Raw genomic sequence first — 27,003 nt, forward strand, 5'->3', positions numbered from 1 at the left:
AGGCCGGTCACCCAGCTGAACTGAGCTCCACAAAATTGGTTGATCGCCGGTTCAAAGTGGCTTGCTTGCCTTGACCAAGTACACTGCGAACTGTGATAAGACGGAGTATGGAGTGTGGCTCCGGTTGGGGAAGGTGAACAGGTAAACAGCACTGTGCCGCGGATGCAGACGGGTTTCTGCTGGCGGACGGGCATTTCACTTCGGCCAGCTTCTTTCCCCAATTGACAAATTCGATTGGTTTTCTCTGGCTTTCTGCTCTGACTTTCTGCTCCGCCGCGAAGTGTAGCGGGCTTAGATTGGTTTGGTTTTTATTAACATGTGGTCTCTGCTCCGCTCCGCTTGCATAATAAGACTCACGCACTGGGAGTTCGGCCAGCCATGGTCTGTAGATCGCCGATCACCAATCACCAATCACCGATCACCGATCGTCGATGGGCCTCAATGAACTCGGCGTGGTCCCCCAGTGGTCCCAGTTCCCATTGCTGCCACTCGATCGCTTCGCCTGCCGACGGACTTGAAGTGCGCCGGCTGCCAGGGGGATGCATACGCTTTGCTATCAAGGGGAAAATGGGGAAAATCAATTCAGAGAGGCATTATGCATAACACCCAGTGTGGTGAGTCACTGCGTTGCATGTGAAAACGCAAAACATGAGAGTTCTATCTTTTAACAAGCCTCGGGTTAACCGAGTTGCTCAACCCACCAGCGCCACTAACTTTGGGCTCATTTTGCGCTTGGCACGTTTTGCCCGAAATAATTAAAACGATTTTTGGTTATTTGTAACGTTTGCCATTTACACACAACGGTGTTTACCTCCTCGCCGCAAAAAGGGAGGATGAGGTTGAGACTGAGGCTGAGGCAGCTTTTTGTGTGTGACAACATTTGACACAATTTAACGCTGACGCGACACATTCGTCTGCGGTTTAAGTTTGCTCAGCTCGAGCTGAATGGCGTATGGGGTATGGCGTATGCCTTATGCTTCAGTTAAGTTGTTTTGGGATGGGTAAGGTAGGTGGAACTAGGGGTAGGGTTTGGCCAAGTGCTTCACATTTGGAGCGCATGCGCTTTGACTTTGCCTTTGCCTTTTGCGCACACTCGCATTGCGACACGGACAAAACAACAAAGCGCCAAAGCGCCAAAGGAAACCCAACTAAAACAACCAAAAATATAAACGAAAACTCAGAAAGATTACACAGCCCCATAACTCTTGACATGACGCGGCCAAATGCTCGGGGAGAATGGAGTGGGGCCAAGCCGAGCCCCATGGAGCTATGTTTGGAACTTTGGAGCATCGCGCAAAAAGTGAATTGCTTTAATGCGCCGTGGATGTGCAAAATAAAATTGGTCAACGACTCAGGTCGCAGGCCAAATACCCTAAGGTCACCCCTTAGTAACCATAGACCATAGACCATACGAAGCTCTAACCTTTAGAACGGAGTCAACTGACGAACCCACGGAATATGCTATTCATGGTACACCAAACCATGATACATCCCTATGATGCAAAACTGATAGTGATAGTGTAAATCGAGAAGTTCGTGTTCATTGTGGCCAAATTGCATATATCGATCTGGCATTTCGTCAGTGGGTGTCGTATTGGGTGTAAAATTTAGCTGCCAGTAACTCGCGTCCATCGATTTGGTCTCTCTATCTGTGCGGGCCGCTTAGAGATCTCCACCAGCGAGGTGATAAGGCGTTGGCTGCGGCACCTGTCCTCTCCCGCTCCCGCTCTCTCTCCCCGTTCTCCACCACCTTTCTCCGCTGCTGCTTTTACTTTATTCGGCCATTCACTTTCTCCGTGTGTTGTGTGTTGTTTGCTTTGCTAATTTTGGATTTGCCCGCGTCACTGCGGCAACAGCGAAAAGTGAAACAGACGTCCAGCAAAACGGACGCCAAACTGCTGCTGCTCACCAATCTGCGGCTGCAAGTTCGTATGCAAAATTTCAAGAAATTATCCAATCGCGTGGCTCGGATTATTCAATTTCAGTCAATCAAATTCAAGTCCAATTCCGTATGCAAAGTGGGCATTGCTGATTCAAAAGGTTGGTCTCCTTCTCCCCAGGGGATTTCGTCGCCATCTAGTGCTGATGATGTCCCAATTCTGGAGGTCTAGAGACCTGGAGGTCTGGAGGCAGCAAGCCCAAGCGAGCAGCAGCAAAATCGGCAATGCCGAGTTCGTTACCCAAGTCTTCCGATTATGACGTTGGGAGGAGCTGAAGTGTCCATTAAAGCGACAGGCTATAACGCTAAATCAGTCGACTGATGGCCGCCGTTAAGTAGCCGCAAAATTGGCTGCAAACAGCAGGCGGATTTCTCCTGGCCGTTACTACTACTACATGCAATGAAAAGCAGGAGTTTTCATTACTGCTTTGAGTCGACCCTCGTAAGTTCCTTATACTGAGCTTTTGTTTCTGCGTTTTCCAGTTTCCACGCTCGGAAACTGGAGGAAACTCGGATCGCTGGAAACCGGAGGACTGGTGTAAGACCAATGATTTGAGATTGGCATTTTGTTTTATTGCATTCGGTTTAGCTGTATTTTATGGATTTTATTTTATGGCGGCGAATGCAAATAGCGCGAAATGAAAACCGAAAGTAGGCGAAGGTTGCACTGCCGAGTTATCAATCAATACAACCGAATTTTAATAGCGTTATTTAATACATAACTAGTAACTTACCAATTAAAGAACGTTTTTATTAGTTTGGTATCATAATTTTAGTTTCACAAAACAAAAAAGACAAAAAAATGAAAAGCAGGAGTAAACAAACACATACACACACGCACACACATAATTTAAAACGCGAGTGTAACTGCACATACGTTTTGAGCAATTTAGTTGGTTTCCATCCACTTTCGGGCAACATTTTCATGTTTCTCATTGCCACGACATGCACTTAATAATAATTAACACTTTAAACCGATTTGTATCAAATTTTTAATGAAAAGCCGCCGAAAATCAAAAATATTAACACCGTACAGTTGCTTCTGCTTTCCGAAGAAGAGGAAGAGTAAGAAGGGAACTTTGAAGAGGAGTTCCTTCTTCTTCTTCTTATTGATCCTCTTTTCCGTTACGTACAGCGCACCCTCGCCAAAAGGTACACGCACGGTATAAGTTGGCGCAATATACATTTCAAAAATATACCTATATATAAAGAACAACTCCAAAGTCAGAAATTAAATGCCATTAAAATTATTAATAAAATGTTAAATAACAAGATTGTAATTATATTTCTTTCATACACAGCCTTTTTCAAAGAAGCGTAGGTGCATGTATGTCAGTTGCATGTCATAGATAAATTAGTTGAAATATTAATATATAATAACATAATTAATAAATATTTTTCTTAACTTAGTTTGTTCACTTAGTGATTACTCTGTCACTTGACAATTCAGTTGCCGAAAGTCACCGTTTGCAGGCGATGATTGTATCGATAGTATCGAATGGAAATCGATTGCTGTGACAGCTGTTCGCGCATATGTGTGGGTACGGATTTATTCATAGCAAGGAAAATCGCAAGTTTCGGGGATATAGGATTTTACATAAGTTGGGCATGCCCACGCACTAGCGCCGCAGATCGAGATCGGATTGATCGGAACTCCGGATATCGGAAGCACAATAAAGAGGACGACCGACTGCCCCGTTTGTAGCGTGCGTGTGCGTGTGTGTGTGTATGTGCGTGTGCGTGTGAATGAAAAACCAGCAACTGTGAAAATATAACCAAAAATAAGTCCGAGGTACACGGCTGCAGGCGAGGATTCCCAGTCCTCCCAGATAAACCCAGGAGGAGCAGCGTGTTCCCCCTCAGACCCAACCCCGTCGCTTTTCAGAATGGCGGATGCTCAGGCAGCGGCGGCCGGAAAGAAGAAGTACAAGAACAAAAAGAACTCGGCGGATAAGAACCCCAATTCGAATCCGAACTCGAATCCGAATTCCAGTGGCCAGTTGGAGGCGCAGACACCCAGCAATGGACACGCTCAGCACCAGGAGGAGGAGGCGACGGAAGACCAGGAGCCAGCACAGGAGCTCAGGGGCCTGCTTAAGAAGATGCACCTTTGCAATGGCCATGGTCCCAAGGAGCAGGATGCTCCGCCGATAGTCGAGGTCCTCAACGGCCATGCACATGGGCACAGCAACAACAATCACATTCGCAGCACTAGCGGCAGCAGCAACAACAACAACAGCACCCACAACAACAACAGCGTGGACAGCAGCAACAACAACCGCAAACAGCGAAGAGAAGGAGCCGGAGGCGGGGGAGGATCAGACTCAAACGCCTCCAATCCGGAGGAGAAGCCCATAACAGCCACAAGCAACACCACTGCCAACACACACCCAACCACAACGACGGCCCCAAAAACAAAAGTTTCGGAGGAGGCGGCTGTGGAACAGGGAGGGCAAGTGGCGACGGGGAGTGGCTATTGCCGGGAGCAGGAGGAGAAGCAGCTGCCCTCCGCCTCCACAGAAGGGGCAACGCCCACCATTACAGCACAGCTCCAGCTGCCAGAACCTGCCATTTCAGCCGACGAGATCGTGTATAAGGAATACGAGGCTGAACACCAAATGCATGTGAGTACTATCGCCGAACTATCCGAACTATGCGCAATACTAATCCCCCACATGTTGAACATCATGCAGGACATCATGCGACTGATCCAGGCGGAGCTGTCCGAGCCCTACTCGATATACACGTACCGCTACTTCATCTACAATTGGCCAAAACTCTGCTTCCTCGCCTCGCACGACAATCAGTACGTGGGCGCCATTGTGTGCAAGCTGGACATGCACATGAACGTGCGGCGCGGCTACATCGCCATGCTGGCCGTGCGCAAGGAGTATCGCAAGCTCAAGATCGGCACCACGCTGGTCACCAAGGCCATAGAGGTAGGAAGACTGTCGGTTTGCACATATCTGTTAGTTAGCTCGCCAATAGCTTCTCAAGGTATACTTTTGGGCATGCAGCCCACGCACATTGGCGAGGGATATGAACCAATCATTAGCTACTTAACTACTTAACTCTCTTTCCGTGAAAACCCATACACCACTAAAATTTCCCCATTTGCAGGCAATGCTGGCCGACAATGCCGACGAGGTGGTGCTGGAGACGGAGATGCGGAACCAGCCGGCTTTGCGGCTCTACGAGAACTTGGGCTTCGTGCGTGATAAGCGGCTGTTCCGTTACTATCTCAATGGAGTGGACGCGCTGCGGTTGAAGCTCTGGTTTAGATGAGTGGACCCGGCGGCTGCCGTTGAAATTGTTGTCTAAGTAGCCGCCGAAGATGTCGAGATCTGCTCTGCGGAGGAGCAGGGCGCTCCGCTCGTCCTGGGTCCTGGCCAGCTGGCAGCTTGTTTCGGCGCCCTCTTTTTTGTACCTATTCAACTAGGAAGCATCGTAGCATCAGTTTTTCTTCTCCCCACTCCCCACTCACCCCGTCCCTTGTCTCTCTTCATTTGTAAATTATTTTATTATGTAGCAGCATCAGCAAGAGCAACATCTGCAGAGGATCAGATCAGATCAGTTAAGCAGGAGCAGGAGCAGCACGAGCAGCACACAACGGACCCGAAATTTGATTAATTTTACAGAAGGCAATTTTGTATGCAATACGTGATTTACATGCATAAAATTAAACATTAAAGTCGTAAGCAAGCAATTAGTTATGTACATTAAACAATCTACAAAAATCGATCTAGAGAATAGACAACAACATGAAGCAGCAGCGCAGCACACGCTCATCGACACCCATTTACAAAGCTATAAACATAGAATCAAATTTTGTAAAAAGATCGATCAAAAGCGAGGATCACGTACAGTCGAACGAAACACACGAGAAATGTATATCAAAATAAAGGCAATTGGAACCAAGAGCGGAGAACAGACACGAAATGCAGCGTTATATGCATCTGAAACCTTTCATTAGGCAGATGGTCCTTCATGGTCCTCACCATCTGCTCTGCTGTCACTTCTCTGTGCTCTCCAGTGTTGTTTCGCTTGAGATCAGATCACAGATACACGTAGCGATAAGGATGCGGATGTGGTGAATCCCGAATAACATTGAAAGAACGCAATAAAATCTTCAACAAATACGAAAATCCTGCCTTGTGTTCTTCAGTTTAGCACATCTTTGGGATGAGCTTGGATGTTTGTGTTATTTTCCAAGGGAGAAAGTAAATGTCAGGAATGTTGGTACGGTATTTTCGTTTTATTATCATACAAAACAGAATTATTACTACTTTAACTAGGAAAGTATGTCTCACGGATACCTGCTCATCCACAAAATCAATTATTGACTGCTCCCTTGAGCTCTTTCCGACTTGCCTCACTGATCTTCTCCCGTCCTGCTACATTTGGTCTCATTCGTCAAAAACAATCGGTTTAAATACTCATAGACTTATCTTAACTAACAGGAGCTTTAAAAGTATGAACAACATTCAATTCAGCCAACTGCGGCTGCCCTAACCTGAAGCTTGACCCACCTTGAATGTGGAGTTGTGGCTTATCCTAAGTATGTACATGGGCGGTGCCAGTATCAGGAGCATCACCTGCTGCTCCGCCGATTCTTGGGACTGTTCGGCGGAACTGCGCTGCCCGATCCGCGCAGCTGCTTTAGTTCGGAGCGCGTAGCAGCCTTGATGCTCTGCACCTGCTGCCGCACAGAGGCATTCTTGTATGTGACGGCTGGTGTGGGAGCAGTGGAGCTGGGCGTTGCTCCCGCCTCCTTCTGCTCGAAGAGATCGCTCACCTCGACCATGCGCGGCTTGAAAAACATGTTCGGCCGAATGACGGCCTTTTCGGGATGCTTGAACAGGTTCAACAGGCCCCAGGAAAGCTCCTGGCCGTCGGCTTCCGGAACGGAGGCATTCTCCACCTCCGTCTCCAGAACCCAAGCCGCGTTCCGGACCTCGATGCGCAGTCGCTCACACTCTTCCAGGCTCACATTCTTGCTCACATTTAGTAGCTGCTCCAGTGGGTTTACTATGTACATGGCCGAGTGGTCCGGCTTAGACAGAGGCTTTCCCTCGTTCAGAGATATCGCGCGGTTGTGAAAGTCGAACTGCGAGTAGAACTCAAAGAACTGCAGTAACAATTCGCTCAGTGAGCTTTGGTTTCGACTTCTGAAGCCCAGTCGATCCACATTCCGGGTGAAGGTGCAGCTTATCCCGTCCTCGGTGACCCGCGAATCCCCAGACTCCGCCGCCTTTGTTAGTGCTCCAATCGTGGGAAGGATGGGCAGGCGCAGCTGCTGCAGGAAGAACATGACCAGGCAGGTGAGCGAGAAGTTGCTGATCCAGCGACCAGGCGAGGGATTCGTTAGGCCGCAGGTCTGCGCCCAGCGCCGGATGGTGAAGGTCAACGGCCGTACGCGCGGATCCATTTCGCCGAACATGTAAAGCAGTTCCGACATGTAGAAGCCCGTGCTGGAAGAGGGATTCCGTTTAAAAACCAAATTCTTAAAACATATTTCATGCTAACAGCGAACAACACCCGCCCCAAAAGGTGGGCGAGTATTAAAAGCGGGCGTGGCATCGTTCAATGAGACAACCAACAGTGTGCAGTCCGTAGAACTGACCCCCACCACTGGCCGGATATGAGTGCAGCGGGGAGCTTATCAGGGGCGGGTGAATGGATGTGAATCATGGCCATCGGCACGCCAGGGAAGTCAGTACTGCGGAGAGGACTGATTCACCTGCCCCAGCAGAGCCAGGGAGAGCAGCGTTCCAAATACACGACATTTGGCAATCGCCACCTGCCGCTATCTAATCTTATCGAGCTGAGGAAGCTTTCTTATCTAAGGCCGCTCTCCCTGCCTGACTGTACGGCCCTACTAGCCTGGATGTTGTCACCACCGCGTATCTCAGCCAAACCGAAAGTCTGGTCAAAACGATTTCAACGAACGAGCGCAACGGACACCTATTTCTAGTCCGTCGCTGAGCAAGCTATTTTTTCCTTCTGACCCCACGAGTATCGACCCAAGCAAGGTGAATCCTAGTAAAGTGCATACAAATTCGCAGCTCTACGCAATATATAAAGATATATGAAGATGGTCTATTTTTTTGAAGTGCTATCGAATAAGTGTTGAAGTTCGGTATGGGTACCACACCCAAAAGACGTTTCCAATGGTTAAACGTATTTCCATACAACGTCTAACGAATATGGATTTGAAGTTGTTTTCAAAAAGTGATGCATGGATGTTGGGGAAATTCAGGGATACGCCCGTCACTGCGGTACCTGGCCCATTTCAATACTCTTGAATAGTTTGGTGTTGCAATTGTTCGTATTAATCATCTAGTGCGTGGCTGATAACGCTATTTGCTAAACACAGCGGCGATAAGGCCAACGATGATACAGTGAGTGGCGGGAAAGGGCGGGGAGAATCAACCATAAATGCCAAGCAACATCGTGATTAATAAACGCAACCACGGCGAGCTTTTGGTATGTGACTCAATGGAGCTCCTCCACAATTAGCAAGGATTAATTCACCGAAGTCCTAGTCAGCAACTAGTGGTTCCATCAAGTATCGAGTATCTTTTGTCTTGGGTTTTCAGCTTTTGCAGTGATTTTCACTCCACTAATGATCTTTCCTTTGCTTTCCAGCTTCCCAAACGATGGGTATCGGCTATGGAGCCTCCGACGAGCAGCTGGAGAAGCAAATTGGCTGCGTGAAGTACACACTCTTCTGCTTCAACATCGTGGCATGGATGATATCCACGGCGCTGTTCGCCCTGACCGTCTGGTTGAGGGCTGAGCCAGGCTTCAACGACTGGCTGCGCATCCTGGAAGCGCAGTCCTTCTACATCGGCGTGTACGTGCTCATCGGCATCAGCATTGTGATGATGGCCGTTAGCTTCCTCGGCTGCCTGAGCGCGCTCATGGAGAACACCCTGGCTCTGTTTGTGTTCGTGGGCACCCAGGTCTTTGGATTCGTCGCCATTGTGGCCGGGTCGGCGGTCCTAATGCAGTTCAGCACCATTAACTCCAGCCTGCAGCCGCTGCTGAATGTTTCGTTGCGCGGCTTTGTGGCCACATCAGAGTACACATACTCGAACTACGTGCTGACCATGATCCAGGAGAACATTGGCTGCTGCGGGGCCACCGGGCCATGGGACTATCTCGACCTGCGCCAGCCGCTGCCAAGCTCCTGCCGCGACACCGTCAGCGGCAACGCCTTCTTCAACGGATGCGTGGACGAGCTGACCTGGTTCTTCGAGGGCAAAACCGGTTGGATTGTGGCTCTGGCCATGACTCTCGGCCTGCTCAATGTCATCTGCGCCGTGATGAGCTTCGTGCTTGTGCAGGCCGTCAAAAAGGAGGAGGAACAGGCCAGCAACTACCGCCGCTGAACCCAGCCTCGTATATTTAGTTAGTAGCGACAAGTGACCCTGCGATAGATCTAAGAATTCATACCCAGTTCGAACAATAAGTACAATAAAGATTGCGACCCCCACGAGAAAAGGTTTCACAGCGGACGGGAATCACAGATTGCTTGCCAGCAGACAGACGGATGTTAACAACAGGCACTTACAGGTTGCTCATTGAGAGGTCCACCTCCAGGTCCAGATGCTCATGGTGGTACTTGATGATGGGCACCCTTGCCTGCAGAATACGCCTTACATGGCACACGCCGGGCAGAAACAGATGCAGCATATCTCCGAAGCATTCCATGTGCCGTTGCGTCTGCGAGCGTCCGTTGCTCAGGTTCTCCTTGGTGTGGTACACGAGTCGCGAGGGCACCGCCTCCTCCAGTGGGCTCTTAGCCCCCATATCGTTGTCGAAGCGCAGGATAAGGTCCAGGTCGCAGCCCATCCGGCCGAATCCGTTGACCGACGAACCGAAGGGTTGGGCCTGGGCGGCGGGGAACATGCCGGCAATGGCCTGCTGCACCTGCAGGGCGGCTAGAAAACGCATGCGGACTCCCAGCTCATTCAGTCGCGTGTGCTCGTGCAGCTGCAGCACCTGCTCTTCGATGTCCGCTGCACCTCGCAGCAGACCCAGGAGATGGCCCTGATCCACCAGACGGGTGCCGTCCAAGGCGAGCAGTGCGGGCGCTGGATTGGGCACCAACTTGGGGCTCCGTCTGCCTCCTCCCGCCGCGCGGAACCACAGAAAGGGTGATCGCACGGGCACGCCGCTCAGCTCGCCATTGGTGACTCCCGCTCCGATGGCAGCCGCCGCCTCGCCGGGAGTGGCGTACTCCAGCAGGATGTAGTGCAGGGCCTCGTCCTGCCTCACGCAGTAGTGGTGGGCGCCCAGGATGGAGCCGAAGCAGCTGCAGTAGTTATACAACTCCGCATACGACTTCTCGGAGCTCACCTGGACCACAATGCTGCACTGGGCCTGTCGCTGGTGGCGGCCAATGAACTCCTCGTAGTTGGGCTTTCCTGTTGGCCAACATAGACACTGGTAGCAATTGAAAAGGGAACAGATCTCCGCCAGAATGGGCTCACCTGCGTTCCGGCCGGGAGAAGCCGCCTCCGGAGCATTGTGTTTTACGCAATATGTACGCCAGAGGTTCAGCTGCTGCGCGCTGCGTCGCACTAAGCTGTTCATGGCGGGTGTGGGATGTGGGCAGGTCAAGTCCTAGACCCACTTGTTGTGGGTGATATCTGTTCTGGAATTTAACCGAATATTGTTGGGTTGTAGCTTTGAGGTTAGGCGGAGTCGGTTATCGGCCGCAGTCGTTAGGTGTGCAGCCCTGGTTTCAAAACCGTAGTTTATTTAGGCATTTGTAAAGAAAAGGATGGTAATGAATCATATTATTTTGCCATACTAAGCTCATTATAGCTCCACTTTCATTTAGGAAAACCCTATTATTGCAGGACATTTTGGCAAAGCCAGTCCCGCCGAAGAAGTTAATGCATCCCTGAAAACTTATCGATTGCTCTAGTTGGCGCCAAACTCAAACGCTTGTGATTTTATAAAGTTTTTATTTCACGTCCCAGTTATTGTGTTATTATTGTTATTATTACATGCGGGTTTCCCGTGGGATGACGGGTTTCGTAGAACTAGGTTTAATTAGGCTAAACACGTACAAAAGGGACACGATTGGGTATATTTTTGAAATATACGTTAGTCATCTTCCTAACACACTCCTGTGTCGGTTACATTAGTCAATCAACGTGAGGTGTATATATCGGATATATGCGAGTGATATATATACATATATTGGGTGTATATAGAGTGCGGTTATTGCTGATATCTTATGCCGAGTGTGTACGTGGGTACAGGTTTTATATATTATCAATTAGGACTGTTATTGTCCACCGACATGGTAATACAGGATTACAGCTTAGCTTAGGTTTTCTGTGTTGTGTATTGTGTGTTATGTGGCTTGTTCTTGTTCTTGTGTTCTGTAACAATTTCATTGTGCTTTCTTCTGTGTGTTGTCGTCTTAAATGCAAGGCGCCAAATCATCGAGTTTGATTTCTGGTTTTTGGTTCACTTATTCACTTATTATCTCAGTATCACATATGTCTCCTCAAAATGCGCTCTGTTTTGTGTGCGGAACACTGGAAACATATCCATTTAGCAACAAGTTATGTGCTCTCGACTAAGGAGTAATCGTTAAAGAACTACGCGAGTAAGGAACACATCGAAAGAATGCGAAGCTTAAGAATATAATTAATAATTAGAAAATGCTCTGAGTTGTTGTGTGAGTGTTCTCTGATGGGTGTGTGTGCGTGTGGGCGGGGCGGGGCGTGGATGGACACGGTGGTAAACGCCGGACTAGGCAGCTGTGGTCAAAATGGAGTCTCCACAACTGTAGGACGATTTGATTTGACTGACCTCCGAAAGTTTATAACTAGCAAAAACCTAAAAATCGTTACAAACGTATACAATATACTACCAACATTTTCTTATCTACGCGCTACATCATGGGACAGTCCCAATTAAAATGCGTCACAGACTTTAAAATTCTTAAAACAAAACAAACTAAAAGCGAGTTTGGAATACTGCCATCGTGACCTCAGCTGTCGCTATCCTAACTATACATCAAACACATTCTTACAGATTTACAAACACACATAGGGTTAAGTTTAGTTCACTTCACTTTAGTTTAACGCAGTACTGCTTGGCGGTAGAGAAATGCACTCGACTATTGCTTTCCACAGCCACGCCGACTGCCCTGTTGCCCGCCGCGCACCCAGGTGAACCTGGATTCTAGATCCTTGACGGGATCTAGATGTCATCGATAAGGCGACCCTCAATGACGGACGAGTGGTGGTAGTTGGGCCGCGGACGGAAGTCCTCGTTCTGCTCGTTGAGCTGCGTGGGTGAGAGATCAACGCCGGGACACGAGGGTGTTACGACTATCTGCTCGTACTCATTCATCCGTTTGCTGTGCACCAAAAGAAGCGGGATGGCATTTAGTTGGAGACTTCAGAAACAGAAACGGACATCGAACTCACCCGAAGCACCGGAATATGACGCTCTTCAGCCAGGCGAAGAAGTTAAACTCCGCAGTGAGGCCTGGCTTCACGGCCGGATTGGCTGTGCCCACGTAGAACCATACGACGAACACCACCAGGAAGCAGGTGAGGGCGTAGTACCAGTTGACAAGCAGCATGACCAGCAGTTTGGTGAAGGCCTGCAAGGGGAGTGGGGTTAAAAATAAGTAAGCCTAATGAAGCTTCCCGGAGAAGCGTGGTCTCCATTGTGCAGACGTACCCCCAGCAGCGAGGCCCAGCGATTGCAGTAGCCGGAGTACCAATTTTTCGTCTTGGAGTGGATGGGCGGGCGGATTGGGGCTATCGGTTCGGCATCGTCACCCTGCTCCTGGTCCTGTTCGCCGCCGGCCTGCGCGACCGCCTGCTCGACGGCCAGTGTGGTGTCCGCCTCGTGGTCGATTCTCCGGTCTGAAGAATTCGAGGACTGCGCCTGGTTGGAGGTGCTGGGACCCTCGTTGTCAAACTCCAGGGGAACTGTTTGGTGCAGCGGCGAGTTCTGTGGACTCTGCAGGTTCTTGTGGCGCACCCGATCGGGGAACAGCAAGTCCAGGTCGTTGCCTGTATCCGAAACACTGCCGTAACGACGTGTCTCGTAGCTGGGACTCGATGCTTGAATGCGGAAACGCTCCTCGCGCTGCTCCTGAATGTCAAAGGTCTGGGCCAGCGCAAAGTAGGCGTAGTCGATGCAGGCATATGTAAGCAGGAAGGGCATGGTCACGATCGGCGCCAAGAAGTTAATGTCGCCCACGATAATAAAGGTGACGGTGACTAGGGCCACGATAGCCATTGCGTATAAAGGCACTTTGTTGGGACCACGCTAGAAAGAGTTTGAAAAAGTCAGTTCGTTCTTGTTTATCGTTTCCTGAGGTCCAAAGATGTTTTTAACCATTAACAATTGGTACTTACACCCTTTCCCAGGATATCGATGCCCGGAATGACGCTCTCTTTGGCGATACTCTGGAGGACGCGCGGGGTACCGTACATGGCCCCGAGGCAGGAGGACATGCTGGACACGTAAATGCCGGCCAAAAGCAGAAAATGCACGGCAGACACCTTGACGGAGATCATGTAGTCAGTATACAGGAAGCTTCGTTGGCAGGTGGCCCCCAAAAACAGTACGAACACCAAGTACAGGAACGTGCTGCAAGTAAATCGAATGTCAAGTGGTACTCGTGACCAGGGAGGTGGGTAATCCTTACGAGGTGCCAAAGGCGGCCAGGGTGCCATTGGGAATGTCCGTGGACGGCGCACGCAAGTCGCCGCTCATGTTGATGCCCGAGAGCACTCCGGTGACGGTGGGAAAGAAAACTCCAAACACACGGAACCAGGAGTAGCCATCATCGTACTTTGGCCAAAGGTTTTCCACGAAGTTTCCGCTCGCCCAGCCATTAAAGCCGCCACCTGAAAGGAAACCCGATTAATTACTTGTTATCATAAAATCTTTGCAGCTCATTTCAAACCACAATAATTATTATAATAATTATGAATCTACTTAAAAGGGCATTAGTTATGCCCCTTAGATAACATAACCCATTAAAAGAATCAATGTTTAACACTCACTGGCCTCACTAGTGAAGCTGCCCACCATGAAGTCCAGCGCCGAGATCAGCAGTATCATGAGCAGTATGAACTGAAGCTTGATGACCCATTTGACGCCGGCTACGTTGATGCAGCCCAGCAGGAGCACCGCTGCCGTAGCGAACCCGCGGATAGCCCACTTGCTGCCCTCAAGTCCCACTAGTCCAGCCATTGATTCGCCAAATCCCATTACGTTGAGGGCGCATCCCACAGCCTGGCCAAAGCAGTAGAGCAATCCCAAGGCGCCTCCGAAGCGGGAACCCAGGGTGTGTGCTATGAGAAAGTAGACGCCGCCGCTTTCCACACGGCACCGCTCGCAGATACCGATTGCCGAGAGAACGCTGACAAGAGCAATGACCACAGTGCAGAAGATGATCAACACCGCGTTCAGAATGCCCGCCTGGGCCACTATCCACCCAGATCGCAGAAAGACGATCACTCCAAATACGTTGATCAGGCACGAGGTGAACACTCCGTCCCAGGTGCCGAATAGAACGGGCTGAGAGATAAAGAAGTTCGAGCGCCACCTGTTGAGTAAACGGCTTAGGATTCTGGCCAGAATGGTTGCCTGATTCACTTACCAGGGCTTGTCGCCCTGCTCGCCCGCAAAGATCTCATTGGCCCCGGATGCATGGTGGCCACCAGCCGCATACGTGTACTCGTTACCCAGATCTACGAATCCGCCGGTGTTGTTGTTGGTCCGCTGGCGAAAACTAGTCACCGCCACATCTCCATCTTCGTCACCGCCAAGTCCGAATCTCTGCCAGTCGACAGTGCGTCGGCCCCCGTTGCCATTGCCCTCCGAGCTATTAGTCATCTCCGCTTCGCTCCGCTCAGCTCTGCTCCGCTTTCCCCGTACCGTTACCGCTATTGGCAGTTGTTTCTTGTTGTTGCTGCTGCTCCGTGGAGTTGAGCAGTTTTTGCGTTGTGTGGTTCTCACGGGTTATCAGACGACTATTCGGGCGTAATCGCGGCAATTAACTGATTGCTATTTCTTGGCGTTGCGCTGTCCCACTGCTGCACCCAAACATCCAATCATCCAAATAACCAAGTACGAGCTCATCCACGCAGGCAGCCAGTGGAGAATCCTCTAAAGATCGCAGATCCGCTGGAGGCGCTGGATTGGACTCACTGGCGGCCGGAGCGGGAAACGGCGGGCATCGTCTTGGTCGGACTTGTGTAACTGTAACCGGACTACGTAAACTCTCAAAAAGTTAAATAAAAACACTTGCTTATTGGTAAACTACAAGAAGTCGTCATCGATGACTTTTCGGTGGGCTGCGATATGCGTTAGACGATAGGCAGTCTATCTGTTTCTAAGTTCTATCGTTCCCTCAGCTGGGATATCGATAACCAAACCGCCGCACCGCACGTGCTTGGGTTTTTGTTTGTATTTTACTGGGCTCCGTTGAAAATGGCCAAGAAGAAGGACAAGTCCGGGAAGCTGGCCAAGACGACGGCGAAGGAGGAGGCATCCACGTCCTCCCAGGCCAACATGGGGAAGGCGGCTGGCGTCACCGACTCGGAGAACGGCATCTGGAAGGACTCTCGGTTCCAGCACCTCTTGTCCGATCCCCGATTTCGCGGTGTTCCCAAGGTGCAGCGAAAGGTCAAAATCGACAAGCGTTTCCAGGGCATGTTCACGGACGACAAGTTCAAGGTGAAGTACACCGTGGACAAGTACGGCCGTCCGGTCAACAAGAGCAATGCCGAGGACCTCAGAAAGTTCTATGAACTGGACGAGAATGAGAGCAGCAGCGACGAAGAGGAAGCCAAAAAGGATTCCGTTCCCGATCGCGACTCCGAGGCGGAGGCGGAGCAACAGGAGCGGCGCGCCGAGGAGCGGGCCATTGCCAACTTGGAAAAGGAGGAGGACGACCTGGGCAACGATGCGCTGGAGAGCGATAGTTCCGAGGTGTCACAGAGTCTTCGCGAGCGCCTGACCAACCCGGAAATAGACTACGCCCGCGGAGAAGGCCGCCTGTTTACCGACTCCTCCTCTGACGAGGACAGCGACGATGAGGACGAGGGTCCGGAACTGCAGATAGACCACGTGTGGGGTGAGCTGGACAACGATGCCGATCACACTGAGGAAAGCACCCGCCGCCTGGCTGTGTGCAACATGGACTGGGACCGCATCCGAGCCGAGGATCTAATGGTCATGCTCAGCTCATTCCTGCCGCCCGGCGGGAGCATCCTCAGCGTCAAGATATACCCCTCAGAGTTCGGAAAGGCGCGCATGGCCGAGGAGGAAGTGCACGGGCCAAAGGAACTGGTGGAGCATAAGGAGCAAGAAGACGACTCCGATGAGGAGCTGGTGCGCCAGCAGGACAGCGATGCCGAAGAGGGGGAGGACTACCACATGGAGAAGCTGCGTCAGTACCAGCTAAACCGCCTTCGCTACTACTACGCTGTTGTGGAGTGCGACAGCATAGACACCGCCGACAAAGTTTACAAGGAGTGCGATGGCATTGAGTACGAGAGCTCCGCCACCCGCGTGGACTTGCGCTTCATCCCGGACGACACCTCGTTCGAGGAGGACACGCCGTCGGATGAATGCTTCGAGCTGCCGGATGCCAGCAGCTATAAGCCGCGCCAGTTTACCACCACGGCGCTGCAGCAGGCCAAGGTGGATCTAACCTGGGACGAGACGGCGCTGGACCGACGTGAGTTGGGCGACAAACTCTCCAGCGGGCAGGTTGACAAGCTTACGGACAAGGAGCTGCGCCAGATAGTAGCGTACAGCAGTGAGGAAGAGGATTCTGAGGGGGAGGAGTCCCCGGCGGAGGAGAAAACTCAAGAGGCGCTTTCTGAGAACCCACAGAAGAGCAAGCCTAAGAAGCCTTCTAAGCAAGAACGCATTGCCGCCTACAAAAACTTGCTGGCCGACATATTGGAACAGGAAAAGCAAGAGAAGGAGCAGAAGTACGAAATGGAAATGACCTGGAACGTGGAGCCCCAGCACGAAGATGAAAAGCCAGAGCAGGAAGCCCAATCGGAGCTCACGCCCATCGAGAAGGTGATCCAGAAACGCAGCGAGAAGAACAAGCAGCGCAAGGAGCAGCGCCGCCAGCGCCAGATCGAAGCCAAGGGAGGAGATCCCGGTGAGGACAGCGACGAATCCATGGTGCCCGATGGCATCGATTTGAACGACGCCTACTTCGCCGAAGAGTTCGCCAATGGAGACTACGCTCCTCCAAAGACGAAGCAGGACAAGAAGAAAAAGAAGAAGAAGGGAAAGACCGATGGAGAGGAGGATGTCGAGGCGAAGCAGCAAGAGAAGGAGTTGGAGCTACTGCTGGACGATGGCGATGGGCGCGACGAGAAGCAGCACTTTAGCCTGACCAAAATCCTCAAGAAGGAAGAGCAAGAAGCGAGCGGTTCGAAGCGAAAGCGTCGTCAGCAGTTGAAGAAATCGAAAAACCAGCCGCAGAATTCGGAGAAGCTGGACGATGACTTCCAAGTGAACCTGAACGATAACCGCTTCAAGGCCGTCTACAAGTCGCACGAGTTCAACATCGATCCCACCCACTCCCACTACAAGGCCACCAAGGGCATGCAGCAGATCATCGGCGAGAAGTTAAAGCGCCGGAAGGAGCAAACGGAGGGCGGCGCTGCCAACGGAGATGCGGATGGGGATGATCAGGTAGCCCCCAAGCGGAGTAAACAGCAGCTGGAGCAGAACGCCCTGGTCAAGAGCCTGAAGCGTAAGATCCAGCTGCAACAGCAGGGCCAGAAGCTTTAGAGGATTAATGTACAGTAGGTAGAAAGATGTAAATTAAAGACTACGTTTATGACATTGAGTGGGACTGTTTTGGGAAAATGGATGAAAGGACACAAAAAACTTAAGATAGCCTAGTTCTAAAAGTACGATTAAATATTTGTTGAGGTTTTCCCACGCAGCTCAGCTGACCATTGGCCTCCGTTAGTAGCTGTAGCTGAAGTATTGCTTGTAGAGCGTCACAGTCATTGCGGCGTCGAGGTGGAAGATGTCCGGGAGGCAGATACGGCGCTCCTGCTCGTAGACGACCATCAGTTCGCAAGCCTGCGCCCACACGGGATCGTAGAGACGCCGGATGAGCTGGCAGTCGAGCCGGGGACGGACCAGCGTCTGGACTACAGTCTGCAGTATGGCAGGGGTGGCGTTCTTGTCGAGAAACGCGGCAAAGGGGCTGCGTCCGAGGCACAGCTCATAGAGGACCAGCCCCAGCGACCACACGTCCGACTTGAAGTCCACCTTGCCTTGGCTAGACATCGCCTCCGGGGCCATGTACATGGGCGTGCCCATGCCGGCCTGCAGTTGGGTGCTGGGCGCATGGACGTTCGCGATTCCGAAGTCGGCGATCTTGACGCGGTCGTTGGCGTCGAGGAGCATGTTCTCGGGCTTGATGTCCCGGTGGATGACGCAGCGTATGTGCAGGTACTCGAGCCCCACTACCATGTCGCGGAAGTAGCGCAACAGCCGCTCCTGACGGACACCCCCAGTGCCCGGAGGCAGCTGCTGGATGACATCTCTCAAGGTTCCGTTGGGCACGTACTCCATCACGATGTTCACCGTGCCAGCGTGGCTGAAGGAGCGCAGGAACTCGACGATGTGCGGGTGGCGCAGCTGCGAGATGATGTACACCTCTTCCTTGATCAGACCCAGCTCTGTCTTGGGATTCCGGACGATGATCCGCTTCACGCACACCTTCCTGTCCGGCTGCCCGCGCACCTCGTTCTGATGGCAGAGGAACACCCGGCCAAAGGTGCCCTGTCCCAGCACCCGGACCGCACGCAGCTTGGAGTCACCCAGTTCCATCTCAAGTGCGCAGATCTCGGAAGCGTAATCCGCGAACGCTTTGATGTACAGTTAGGCCTGCGCAAGCGCGCCATCTATCGATTGTTTCGAAACCAGTGATGCACACAGTATCTTCGAAAGAAGCCGAAAACTTCGAAAACTCCGAACTTAGGAACCCCATATAAGATTGGTTTATCTGGCAGGCGAGAGTGCTCCATGTAAGAAAGTAGTAGTCTTGTTCACTAAGCCACCTAACCACGGTACTGGAAACCAAACCTTTACTGGATTCCTGAGCCGGTGGACGGAGCAAAGGCGCTGTTCCTTTGATTTTGAGGTGCAGACTTGGCAGGCGGCGCTTCCTGTCAATTTGCACGTTATATAAGGAGATTTATCGCCGGATTGATAATTAAAACTGCTCGACATGTCGGGTGCATGTCGGACATGGGCTTTGCAGACTGGAGTGGGGTGGTGTTGTGGCTGTTATGCAAATCGTGCGACTGGGAAAGCAGTTTACTTTTACTTTTCAAATCGATTATATGTGCACACAGCCGCCATTTCGTGCCCGCCCAGAGCACACTAACCCACTAAATCGCTCCGAGTTGTGCATATACTGTGGCATTCGAATTGTGTTTTGGGCTATACAATTCGCGAGCTTCCCAAGTGGAGTCGTTAACCTGCCGCCGAAGTCATTATCTAATGGTAATGTACTGCATTTTAATTGCTACTCCGTTCGTTTATCGATCGGAGTGGACGCACCTTTCACCCGGCACTTGCAGCTTGCAGTGGGGATTGCGAAAAGCCCTTCTCTCCATCTCAATCCATCATTCGCCCATCATTAATCATAAGGGATTGGCCCATCCAGTGAGCTGTCGAGCTCAATCGGAAAGTTGTCTATCGGTGGCTATCGTCAGGATTGGGGCAACGATAGGCAATACTGATAACTCATAGCCTAGGTACATTGATATGTTCTGTATTATCCTGGGAATTCAGGAGCAAATATCACTATTGATAAAGGGCAGATTTCGAGGGTGATCAAAATTGATCTATTACAATGAACCTCTCTTCCCGTTTTGTGAGTTTTTCCATTTGGTTATCTATGACCGTCTAATCGCCTTGCACTTGCATCGAATTTTTCAACGGCGACTGGTTTTCCAGCTGGATGGTTGTTAACCCGTTGATTGACAACGGGTTTTGGTTTCTCCTGCGCAGGAAACTGGCCACCGCCGCAGCAAAGGCCACATGCCGTATACGTAATCCGCTTTAATTGAACCACTATCGCACGCACCTATTTTCCAAATTTTCCAAACAATTGTGGCAGGCAGCGGTCATAAATTACAACAACAGAGTGAAGTTCGTTGCCGTGTGTTGCCATTGTGGCTGCTGTTGCACATTTCACATTTCGCTTGCCACAACTTTGTAGCTACAGCTACAGGTTGGCTTTGGCCCAAACCGGGTATAAATCGAATCTGGTCCCGAACGCAGAGCCACATTCAGTTTGCCACTGCCAAGAGGAGCACTTCGCGTAACGGACTACAGTTTCGAATATTTTTTGATTGTGCCTCAGTGTGTGATACAAAACCATCCAGAAAACCATGCTTAAGTTGGCTGTAAGCACCGAAACTAGAACTTTTTTAAAACGATAGATTCCTTCTATGGAAGGGAAGTTTTCAAACCAATAAGAAACGGCAAAAGCCCAATAAAAACTTCCTAATTTCGTAGAGTCCTTTAGCAAAGTATTTAACATACATTTTAAGTTGCAAAAAGCGTCTTGTCAAAAAGTCTTAAATGTTCGAAAGGATTTTATACAATACGCTTAAGTTAATTCTTTAAAAATGCCGTTACTTCAAATGGCAAATATCAAATGGAATACCGCATTGATCGCATTACTTACTCCTGCAGATTCCCTGCCTGGCCCTTCTGGCCGTGAGTGGAGCGCTGAAGATCCACGACTACCACCAGGGCCACGAGGAGTACGAGCACCACGAACATCATGAGCACCACGAGCCGGAGCACCACGTCAAGTACGAGCCGGAGCACGAGGAGACGGAGCTGCACCACGAGGTGGACCACAAGCACGCCACCTCGCACCAGAGCGTCAAGTTCCACCACTACCACGCCGTGCCCGTCTACATCAAGAAGGAGGACCAGCACCTGGTGAAGAAGCCCATCGAGATCGGCGGCACCAAGCAGAAGCTGAAGATCCTGCACCCGAAGACCGAGCACAACCACAACCACGGACTGGTCCTCGAAAACCACAGCGAGTCGCACCACGAGCACGGCCACTACGAGGAGCCGGTGCACCACTCGGAACACTATGAGCACTACTCGCACCACGAGTAGGACTTGGATCATCCGAATCGGAAATGCCAAATGAGCTGTAGGGATTTCGTTAGTGTTTAAGGATTTGCTACGTTAATTTTCTTGTGTTAATAAAGCGTTGACCTAGACTATAGAGTACCACCCAAATCAAGAGATGTTTTATTACTTGACATTTTTTGATTGCTTTATTCCTTAGCAGCATTTTGTCTGCAATTAAAAACTTTAAGATACATTTCTCCCAGACACAGTGCATTTTTCACAGTGTATTTCAACTGCTCAAACGAAGCTCGATAACGATCTATCGACAGTTCCAGGCGCAGGCAATTCATCGCAGTGCGAACGCTTTTGGTATTTTTGAGTTCTGGTATATTTTGAAGTTCAAATTTGTAGGAAACATTTTTTATTATTAAAATCCAAAATTAAAACAATAATAATATATATTACATAGGAAATCGTTTGAAAATACTTTATGATTTCCAGAGCCGGGCGGCATGAGTTATCGAGCTATCAAGAATCGTCGGCCCCGATAGGTTCCGATACAAATCGCCCCCGATATCGAAGAACAATTGACACCGATGGTATATCGTTTGAAAACGCAAAAAGTGCACAAAACCCGCTGCTTTTCGGTGCAGTTAGTGAAGCCGTTTGCTGAAAAGTGAGTATTTGGCACCTGCGGAGTGTTTCCGTGGCCACCGGTGGCCGAATCCCGCGGACTTCGTGGCCCCGACGCTCTTCCGTGTTGCTTTTTTCGGCTGCACGGCCCCAAGCCAACTAACACGGACGCATCGACGTGTGTATGTGTGCGTGTGTGTATGCGCGAGTGCGCGGGTGTTGGTGCACTTCGTGTTGGTAGTTACTTTTCCAGCAGCTTTTCCTTCCTTTTGCGGGTGGCGCTGGGACTCCCGGGTACGGATACCCGAAATCCCAGGGGCGGGCAGTGGCGGGCTACCAAGTGCATCCGCATTCCAGCTAATCGTGCGCCGTCCCCTTCGATTCTCCCCGTTGGCTCGGCAGCCGAGATGTACACACACATATTCGGATTCTGATTTTGCCGAGAGGAATTGCAGTTCCGGAGTCGCGAGTCCGGAGCTGCGCTCAATCCGCATCCTGCAGCCGCGCAACAAGGAGTACCGCTCGTCCCTGCTCCGACTCCCAATTGGAATCTCTGTTTAGCTGCTTCATTGCGAGATAATTAATTTGCACTCTCTTGTATCGTTGCAGCTTGTGGCGCCAACTGCGACGCAAACACGCAAAAAACCCAGACAAACAGGAGCTATCAAAGCTTGACACAGAAGGACATGTCCAACTCGGAGAAGATGCAGGGCCAGGAGCACGACGACGAGCAGTCCTCCGACATAGAGGTGAGTTTTCGGAATCGGTTGGCAAACGAAGCTGTTTTCACACGTCTATTCTTTTCGCTGCTGCGGTACAGGACTCCGGCGATAATGTGGGCCGTGATGACGGCACCGACGATGACGACGACAGCAACGGCAACATGCAGCAGGAGGATGGGGATGGCGATGGCGATGGGGATGGCGATGGTGATGGTGATGGCGACAACGATGGCGACGGCCAGGAGCATTCTGGCGACGAGGAGCAACACCACGGCCAGGGCAACGAGGGCAACAATGGCCCCTCAGGACAGCAGCAACAGATGCAGCAAGTGGACCGCACCAGCGCCACCAATCTGATCATCAATTACTTGCCGCAGGACATGACCGACCGCGAGCTGTACAACCTCTTCAGTGGCTGCGGGCCCATCAACACCTGCAAGATAATGCGCGACTTCAAGGTAAGTTTGGTTGTTGGTGCCTGGATGCCTAGATACCTGGATGCCCAGGGTACCTGGTGAACTGCACGTCACAGGTGCCATCCCTGTCGCACGTTGCATACACACGAATGCAGCTTACGCTCCCCTCTTCTCCGCATGCCCGCCAACGGTACAGACCGGATATAGCTTCGGTTACGGCTTCGTGGACTACAAAACAGAGTCGGACTCGGAGGACGCCATCCAGAAGCTTAATGGCTTCTATGTGCGCAACAAGCGATTAAAGGTGCGTTATAAACCCCTAAAATTCCCATGGCTCCGTTGTCACTCATTTTTTTTTGCCTCCCCCAGGTGTCGTATGCCCGACCCGGTGGGCAGTCCATCAAGGATACGAATTTGTACGTCATCAACCTGTCGCGGAACATCAACGACGACATGCTCGACCGCATCTTCTCGCCGTACGGCCTGATTGTCCAGCGAAACATCCTGCGGGACAAGCTCACTGGACGACCGCGCGGCGTCGCGTTTGTGCGGTGAGTACGGTGTGCGATCTGCGGAATGTGAAGCTATGATTCGAAAGTAGGTCACAGTGCTCGATTCGTGTCCAGTGTGCCCCACTAAATTGTGTGCTCAGAGAAAGAGATTTTTGGTGGAAAAAAAGGTTGAATTTAAAGAGAACTAAAGAAAACCACGACCAAATGAATCATGAGTTCGATTGAAGGCTTACGCTTACTTACGCTTTCTTAGATCTCCCATTTGAAACCTGCTCTCTTGCTTGCAGTTACAATAAGCGCGAGGAGGCGCAGGAGGCGATTAAGGCGCTGAACAATACGGTGCCGGAGGGCGGATCCCAGCCAATCTGGGTGCGCCTTGCGGAGGAACACGGCAAGGCCAAGGCGGCTCAGTTTATGGCCCAGATCGGAGGTGGCAATGGTGGCGGAGGCGGTGGTCCGCCGCACATGGGACCCGGTGGACCGATGCACCCGCCGCATCACCACAATAATCACCATCACAACAACCACCATAATCCGCATATGCCGCCGCATCATCATCAGCCACAGCATCCACACCAACATCCGCAACACCATCCGCCGCTGCACCACATGCAGCACCACCATCCCAACAACCACAACAACAATCACCCCAACAACCACCACCATAACAACAACAACAACCACCACAACATGGGCGGCCCGCCTCCGCACCACATGCAGCAAATGCACCCGATGGGCATGAACATGGGCATGGGCGTTAACATGGGTATGGGCATGGGCATGGGCATGCCCATCCACGGAGGCGGCGGTGGTGGTGGCGGCGGCGGTGGAGGCGGTGGTGGTGGCTTCCACCACATGGCGCATAGAGGTAGATCAAATAGAACAACACGATCTCAAAAACCGCATCCATATAACCATGCACAGAAATTTATTTAAACGCCATTAATTTCTTTACACGATATTAGCTGCATCTCACAGGTGAAGTGTTCATGCTGCCATTGCCGATTTGCAGCCGATTCCCCAGCCAGCCGCATCCCGTAGGCAATGGCACTTGCCACAGCCCCAACAAGAACAACGAGAGCAACTGCAGCAGCAGATTCACTTTGAGCCGCCGCCCGTAAGCCTCCAGAACAACCATCAGATATATTCCGCATTCGATGGTAGATCCCGATCCCACTCCGACTACCTAGTGCCGCTCTACTTCCCAGCCGCCAACCATCCATTAGCCGTTTCCCTCTCTTCGCCAGCCACGTCGATTTCGTCCATTTCGGCCTACCCAGCTGTGTTGGCCGTGTACGTTCCAGTATGTTGCACGGTTTCCATCTCTGTTCCTGTTCCAATGGACATAGCCAGTCCACAAGCTCAAAGTGAGTGGAGCGTGCATGAGTTTCAATAACCAAAAGGAGGACCGGTCAACTCATTTACTACCCAATAAAAGGCCAACGGTGAGTTGTGTGCCAATGGACTGGATGAGGTGAGCCAAAGAGCAGCGCATTGCTGGCAGACGGAGGAGACGAAGAAGTCGGGCGATGGCGGATGCGTAGGCAGTGGTAGCAGTGGCAGCGAGCAGAATTATGTCCAGTGGAATCGGAGGAGGGAAGGAGATATAACCGAGAAGCAATACCCAATAGTAGCCAACTCTCTCGCTCTCTCTGCGTCTCTCTATGTGTATGTATGTATTTCGTTATCCATATATGTATATCCATGTCAGAGAGCCAGGATCGGTTGAGGCCATACTATATCTATATAACCCGAAACCATACTGGCCAGGAATAGCAAATCCAAGCATTGGCAGCAGGAGGCAAACAAAAGGTGCACGGCAGGCATGAGCAGTACCGAAAGAACACTATCACAGAATTAAGCAAAGCCAAGTTGATGATGCATAGCGAGTATTAAGATGTAAGAAATAATGTTCCAAAGCAAAACCAGCCCACACAATCCCCAACAACACACACACATAAAGACGGTCGGAGTCGAATCCTTGATAAACGATTTGATAAGTTCGCGGTAACGATAAGATGTAAGCAAATGAGAAAAAATTCCAATGAATTTGTATGAGAAGCATACAAAGCTCCAAACGCAAACCACTAGCAACTCAATACGAGACGAGAACGCAAACCCAACTCAAATGTAACTTCCCTGCAGTCCCATTCCTCTCCAATTCGAGAACGAATCTTCGTTCCTGATGGATTGGGCATCGCAGATGAGTTGAGATAAATTGAGTAACTGCACGGTTACTAGCCTAGCCCCAGGGTATGGCGATAATTCCGGCCGGACACTGTGAGACGGACGAAACGGACGAGGATATAGGGAGACTGACCTTACAGACCTTGACAACGGACAGAAGACGCTTGCTCCGAGTAGATGGTTAATTTGTAGACTTTTAAGGAACGTCAACACAACAAGGGTTCGTTCGCGGCACTTGCTTTTTATTACATTACATATAAATAAATTATTGATGTACTACCAACAACCCAAGAACACCACACTATACAAACACCTATATATTAGATAATATATATGAATGTATAAACACCCGAACCCGAATTGCCGTAAACCTCCAAGAAAAACATAAAAAACAAAAAAAAACCCGACAAGAAGATGGCTGAATATAAAATAAACTTGAAATTTTCCAACCAGCATACCCGTGGGACCCAGAGGTCCCAAATTTTTTTTTTTAGTATTGATAATCTCTAAACGTAAATCCTAGTCTCGTAGCATTATCATAGTTAAGGTGACTTTTTTTTCAGAATAAACTTAACGCGCGAAAGAAATACATGTATTTAAAACTTAAATTCTAAAGTTTATAATAAACAAACACACATATTGAATTCTTGAGCCGAGCCTGCGAGCGAGATGGTGCGATGCAGCCTCAGCGAAAGAGAGCGAGAGAGAAGATGCAGCTTTGAGGTACAGTCACAGTCAGCACAGTACAGTGCGGAACAGAGCTTAAGGTTGACGATATATTGTTGTAAATTGATGTTAGGCTAAGCAAATAAATAGTTCAAATGTTCAATTTTCGCTTAGCTGAATCCTAATCAACGTAGTTACGTACGAATATTATACACGAATATTACACACTAGTCCTTAAGCGGGTCTATTCGAAAGGTGAAAACAAGGAGCTGTGGCAGCCTTTTACTACAAACTAAAAAAAGAAAGAGAAAAATACAAACCTAGACTTACACACGCATATTTGTGAACAAACTGAATTTTACCATAAATCTTTGAGAATTTATAGGGCAGTATTCTTGATAATCTATATTGAATGTTGATGTTGATGTACACTTAATAGACACGCAGCACACAAGAGGCATCTTTCTGGCTTATTAATGCGCGTGGAGTGGATCCAAAAAATCAACTTGGTGTAATAAATGTGTGTTTTAATCACAATGCGGTCATCTTTTCCCTTTCAATTGGACACCAACGAGTTTTGGTTAGACACACTAACTAGGTTTTTGGATTGCCCGCATGCGGCGAGTTTAATGATTGCAAATGTGTGAAGGTATTATTATTGCTATGCAGATTTAAATTGCGCGCCATTGTGTGAACCACCTGGCATCACTGGCCAGCCACTTATCGATAGGCACTGGAAGGCGAGAGCGAGAGGGCGCGAATCAGCTGCTGGA

The 27,003-nt window shown here is 50.3% G+C and overlaps 8 protein-coding genes across 9 annotated transcripts; 5 read left to right on the forward strand and 3 right to left on the reverse strand.

Annotated features, from left to right (window-relative positions):
* The first annotated feature begins 3,451 nt into the window (after window positions 1-3,451).
* Window positions 3,452-6,084, forward strand: LOC122623763 (N-alpha-acetyltransferase 30A). Of its 2 annotated transcripts, XM_043803086.1 has the most exons (3): window positions 3,452-4,563; window positions 4,633-4,878; window positions 5,060-6,084. In XM_043803086.1, exons 1-3 carry the CDS (start codon window positions 3,826-3,828, stop codon window positions 5,222-5,224), a joined length of 1,149 nt encoding a protein of 382 aa, XP_043659021.1. In that variant the 5' UTR covers window positions 3,452-3,825; the 3' UTR covers window positions 5,225-6,084. The 2 variants fall into 2 exon arrangements, with proteins under 2 accessions (XP_043659021.1, XP_043659020.1); XM_043803085.1 differs by having other exon boundaries at window positions 3,452-4,878.
* An 89-nt stretch (window positions 6,085-6,173) lies between these two features.
* On the reverse strand, window positions 6,174-10,645 carry LOC122623762 (poly(A) RNA polymerase, mitochondrial). The gene is made up of 3 exons (XM_043803084.1): window positions 10,438-10,645; window positions 9,516-10,371; window positions 6,174-7,410 (listed from the first exon to the last, which is right to left on the reverse strand). Exons 1-3 carry the CDS (start codon window positions 10,538-10,540, stop codon window positions 6,531-6,533), a joined length of 1,839 nt encoding a protein of 612 aa, XP_043659019.1. The 5' UTR covers window positions 10,541-10,645; the 3' UTR covers window positions 6,174-6,530.
* Window positions 7,822-9,443, forward strand: LOC122623764 (tetraspanin-2A). The gene is made up of 2 exons (XM_043803087.1): window positions 7,822-7,971; window positions 8,588-9,443. Exon 2 carries the CDS (start codon window positions 8,599-8,601, stop codon window positions 9,331-9,333), a length of 735 nt encoding a protein of 244 aa, XP_043659022.1. The 5' UTR covers window positions 7,822-7,971; window positions 8,588-8,598; the 3' UTR covers window positions 9,334-9,443.
* A 252-nt stretch (window positions 10,646-10,897) lies between the features above and the next one.
* LOC122623299 (solute carrier family 12 member 8) lies at window positions 10,898-15,298 on the reverse strand. Its single transcript, XM_043802372.1, has 7 exons — window positions 14,598-15,298; window positions 13,999-14,543; window positions 13,638-13,839; window positions 13,345-13,579; window positions 12,659-13,255; window positions 12,400-12,578; window positions 10,898-12,329 (listed from the first exon to the last, which is right to left on the reverse strand). Exons 1-7 carry the CDS (start codon window positions 14,831-14,833, stop codon window positions 12,170-12,172), a joined length of 2,154 nt encoding a protein of 717 aa, XP_043658307.1. The 5' UTR covers window positions 14,834-15,298; the 3' UTR covers window positions 10,898-12,169.
* A 14-nt stretch (window positions 15,299-15,312) lies between these two features.
* On the forward strand, window positions 15,313-17,819 carry LOC122623298 (ESF1 homolog). The gene has a single exon (XM_043802371.1). The coding sequence runs from the start codon at window positions 15,431-15,433 to the stop codon at window positions 17,759-17,761; it is 2,331 nt and encodes a 776-aa protein (XP_043658306.1). The 5' UTR covers window positions 15,313-15,430; the 3' UTR covers window positions 17,762-17,819.
* On the reverse strand, window positions 17,791-18,882 carry LOC122623300 (CBL-interacting protein kinase 25). The gene has a single exon (XM_043802374.1). The coding sequence runs from the start codon at window positions 18,815-18,817 to the stop codon at window positions 17,942-17,944; it is 876 nt and encodes a 291-aa protein (XP_043658309.1). The 5' UTR covers window positions 18,818-18,882; the 3' UTR covers window positions 17,791-17,941.
* A 1,397-nt stretch (window positions 18,883-20,279) lies between these two features.
* On the forward strand, window positions 20,280-21,136 carry LOC122624787 (histidine-rich glycoprotein). The gene is made up of 2 exons (XM_043804486.1): window positions 20,280-20,403; window positions 20,696-21,136. Exons 1-2 carry the CDS (start codon window positions 20,389-20,391, stop codon window positions 21,134-21,136), a joined length of 456 nt encoding a protein of 151 aa, XP_043660421.1. The 5' UTR covers window positions 20,280-20,388.
* Window positions 21,137-21,638: 502 nt separating this feature from the next.
* Window positions 21,639-26,208, forward strand: LOC122625184 (sex-lethal homolog). The gene is made up of 6 exons (XM_043805156.1): window positions 21,639-21,770; window positions 22,337-22,476; window positions 22,548-22,907; window positions 23,062-23,169; window positions 23,235-23,416; window positions 23,665-26,208. The coding sequence occupies exons 2-6, from the start codon at window positions 22,414-22,416 to the stop codon at window positions 24,311-24,313; spliced, it is 1,362 nt and encodes a 453-aa protein (XP_043661091.1). The 5' UTR covers window positions 21,639-21,770; window positions 22,337-22,413; the 3' UTR covers window positions 24,314-26,208.
* The last annotated feature ends 795 nt before the right edge of the window (window positions 26,209-27,003 follow it).

This window comes from Drosophila teissieri, chromosome X, assembly GCF_016746235.2.
Source record: "Drosophila teissieri strain GT53w chromosome X, Prin_Dtei_1.1, whole genome shotgun sequence".
Lineage (NCBI taxonomy): Eukaryota > Metazoa > Arthropoda > Insecta > Diptera > Drosophilidae > Drosophila > Drosophila teissieri.

Coding starts and splice junctions, on each gene's coding strand:
- LOC122623763 (XM_043803085.1), top strand. CDS start 3,826: ATGGCGGATGCTCAGGCAGCGGCGGCCGGAAAGAAGAAGTACAAGAAC. Junction 4,879..5,059: donor TGGTCACCAAGGCCATAGAG/GTAGGAAGACTG, acceptor CCCCATTTGCAG/GCAATGCTGGCCGACAATGC.
- LOC122623764 (XM_043803087.1), top strand. CDS start 8,599: ATGGGTATCGGCTATGGAGCCTCCGACGAGCAGCTGGAGAAGCAAATT.
- LOC122623762 (XM_043803084.1), bottom strand. CDS start 10,540: ATGAACAGCTTAGTGCGACGCAGCGCGCAGCAGCTGAACCTCTGGCGT. Junction 10,372..10,437: donor TTCTCCCGGCCGGAACGCAG/GTGAGCCCATTC, acceptor GTTGGCCAACAG/GAAAGCCCAACTACGAGGAG. Junction 7,411..9,515: donor GACCTCTCAATGAGCAACCT/GTAAGTGCCTGT, acceptor TCCCTCTTCCAG/CACGGGCTTCTACATGTCGG.
- LOC122623299 (XM_043802372.1), bottom strand. CDS start 14,833: ATGACTAATAGCTCGGAGGGCAATGGCAACGGGGGCCGACGCACTGTC. Junction 13,840..13,998: donor CAGCTTCACTAGTGAGGCCA/GTGAGTGTTAAA, acceptor GTTTCCTTTCAG/GTGGCGGCTTTAATGGCTGG. Junction 12,579..12,658: donor GCTGGGCCTCGCTGCTGGGG/GTACGTCTGCAC, acceptor CTCCCCTTGCAG/GCCTTCACCAAACTGCTGGT.
- LOC122623298 (XM_043802371.1), top strand. CDS start 15,431: ATGGCCAAGAAGAAGGACAAGTCCGGGAAGCTGGCCAAGACGACGGCG.
- LOC122623300 (XM_043802374.1), bottom strand. CDS start 18,817: ATGGAACTGGGTGACTCCAAGCTGCGTGCGGTCCGGGTGCTGGGACAG.
- LOC122625184 (XM_043805156.1), top strand. CDS start 22,414: ATGTCCAACTCGGAGAAGATGCAGGGCCAGGAGCACGACGACGAGCAG. Junction 22,477..22,547: donor AGCAGTCCTCCGACATAGAG/GTGAGTTTTCGG, acceptor GCTGCGGTACAG/GACTCCGGCGATAATGTGGG. Junction 23,417..23,664: donor CGCGGCGTCGCGTTTGTGCG/GTGAGTACGGTG, acceptor TCTTGCTTGCAG/TTACAATAAGCGCGAGGAGG.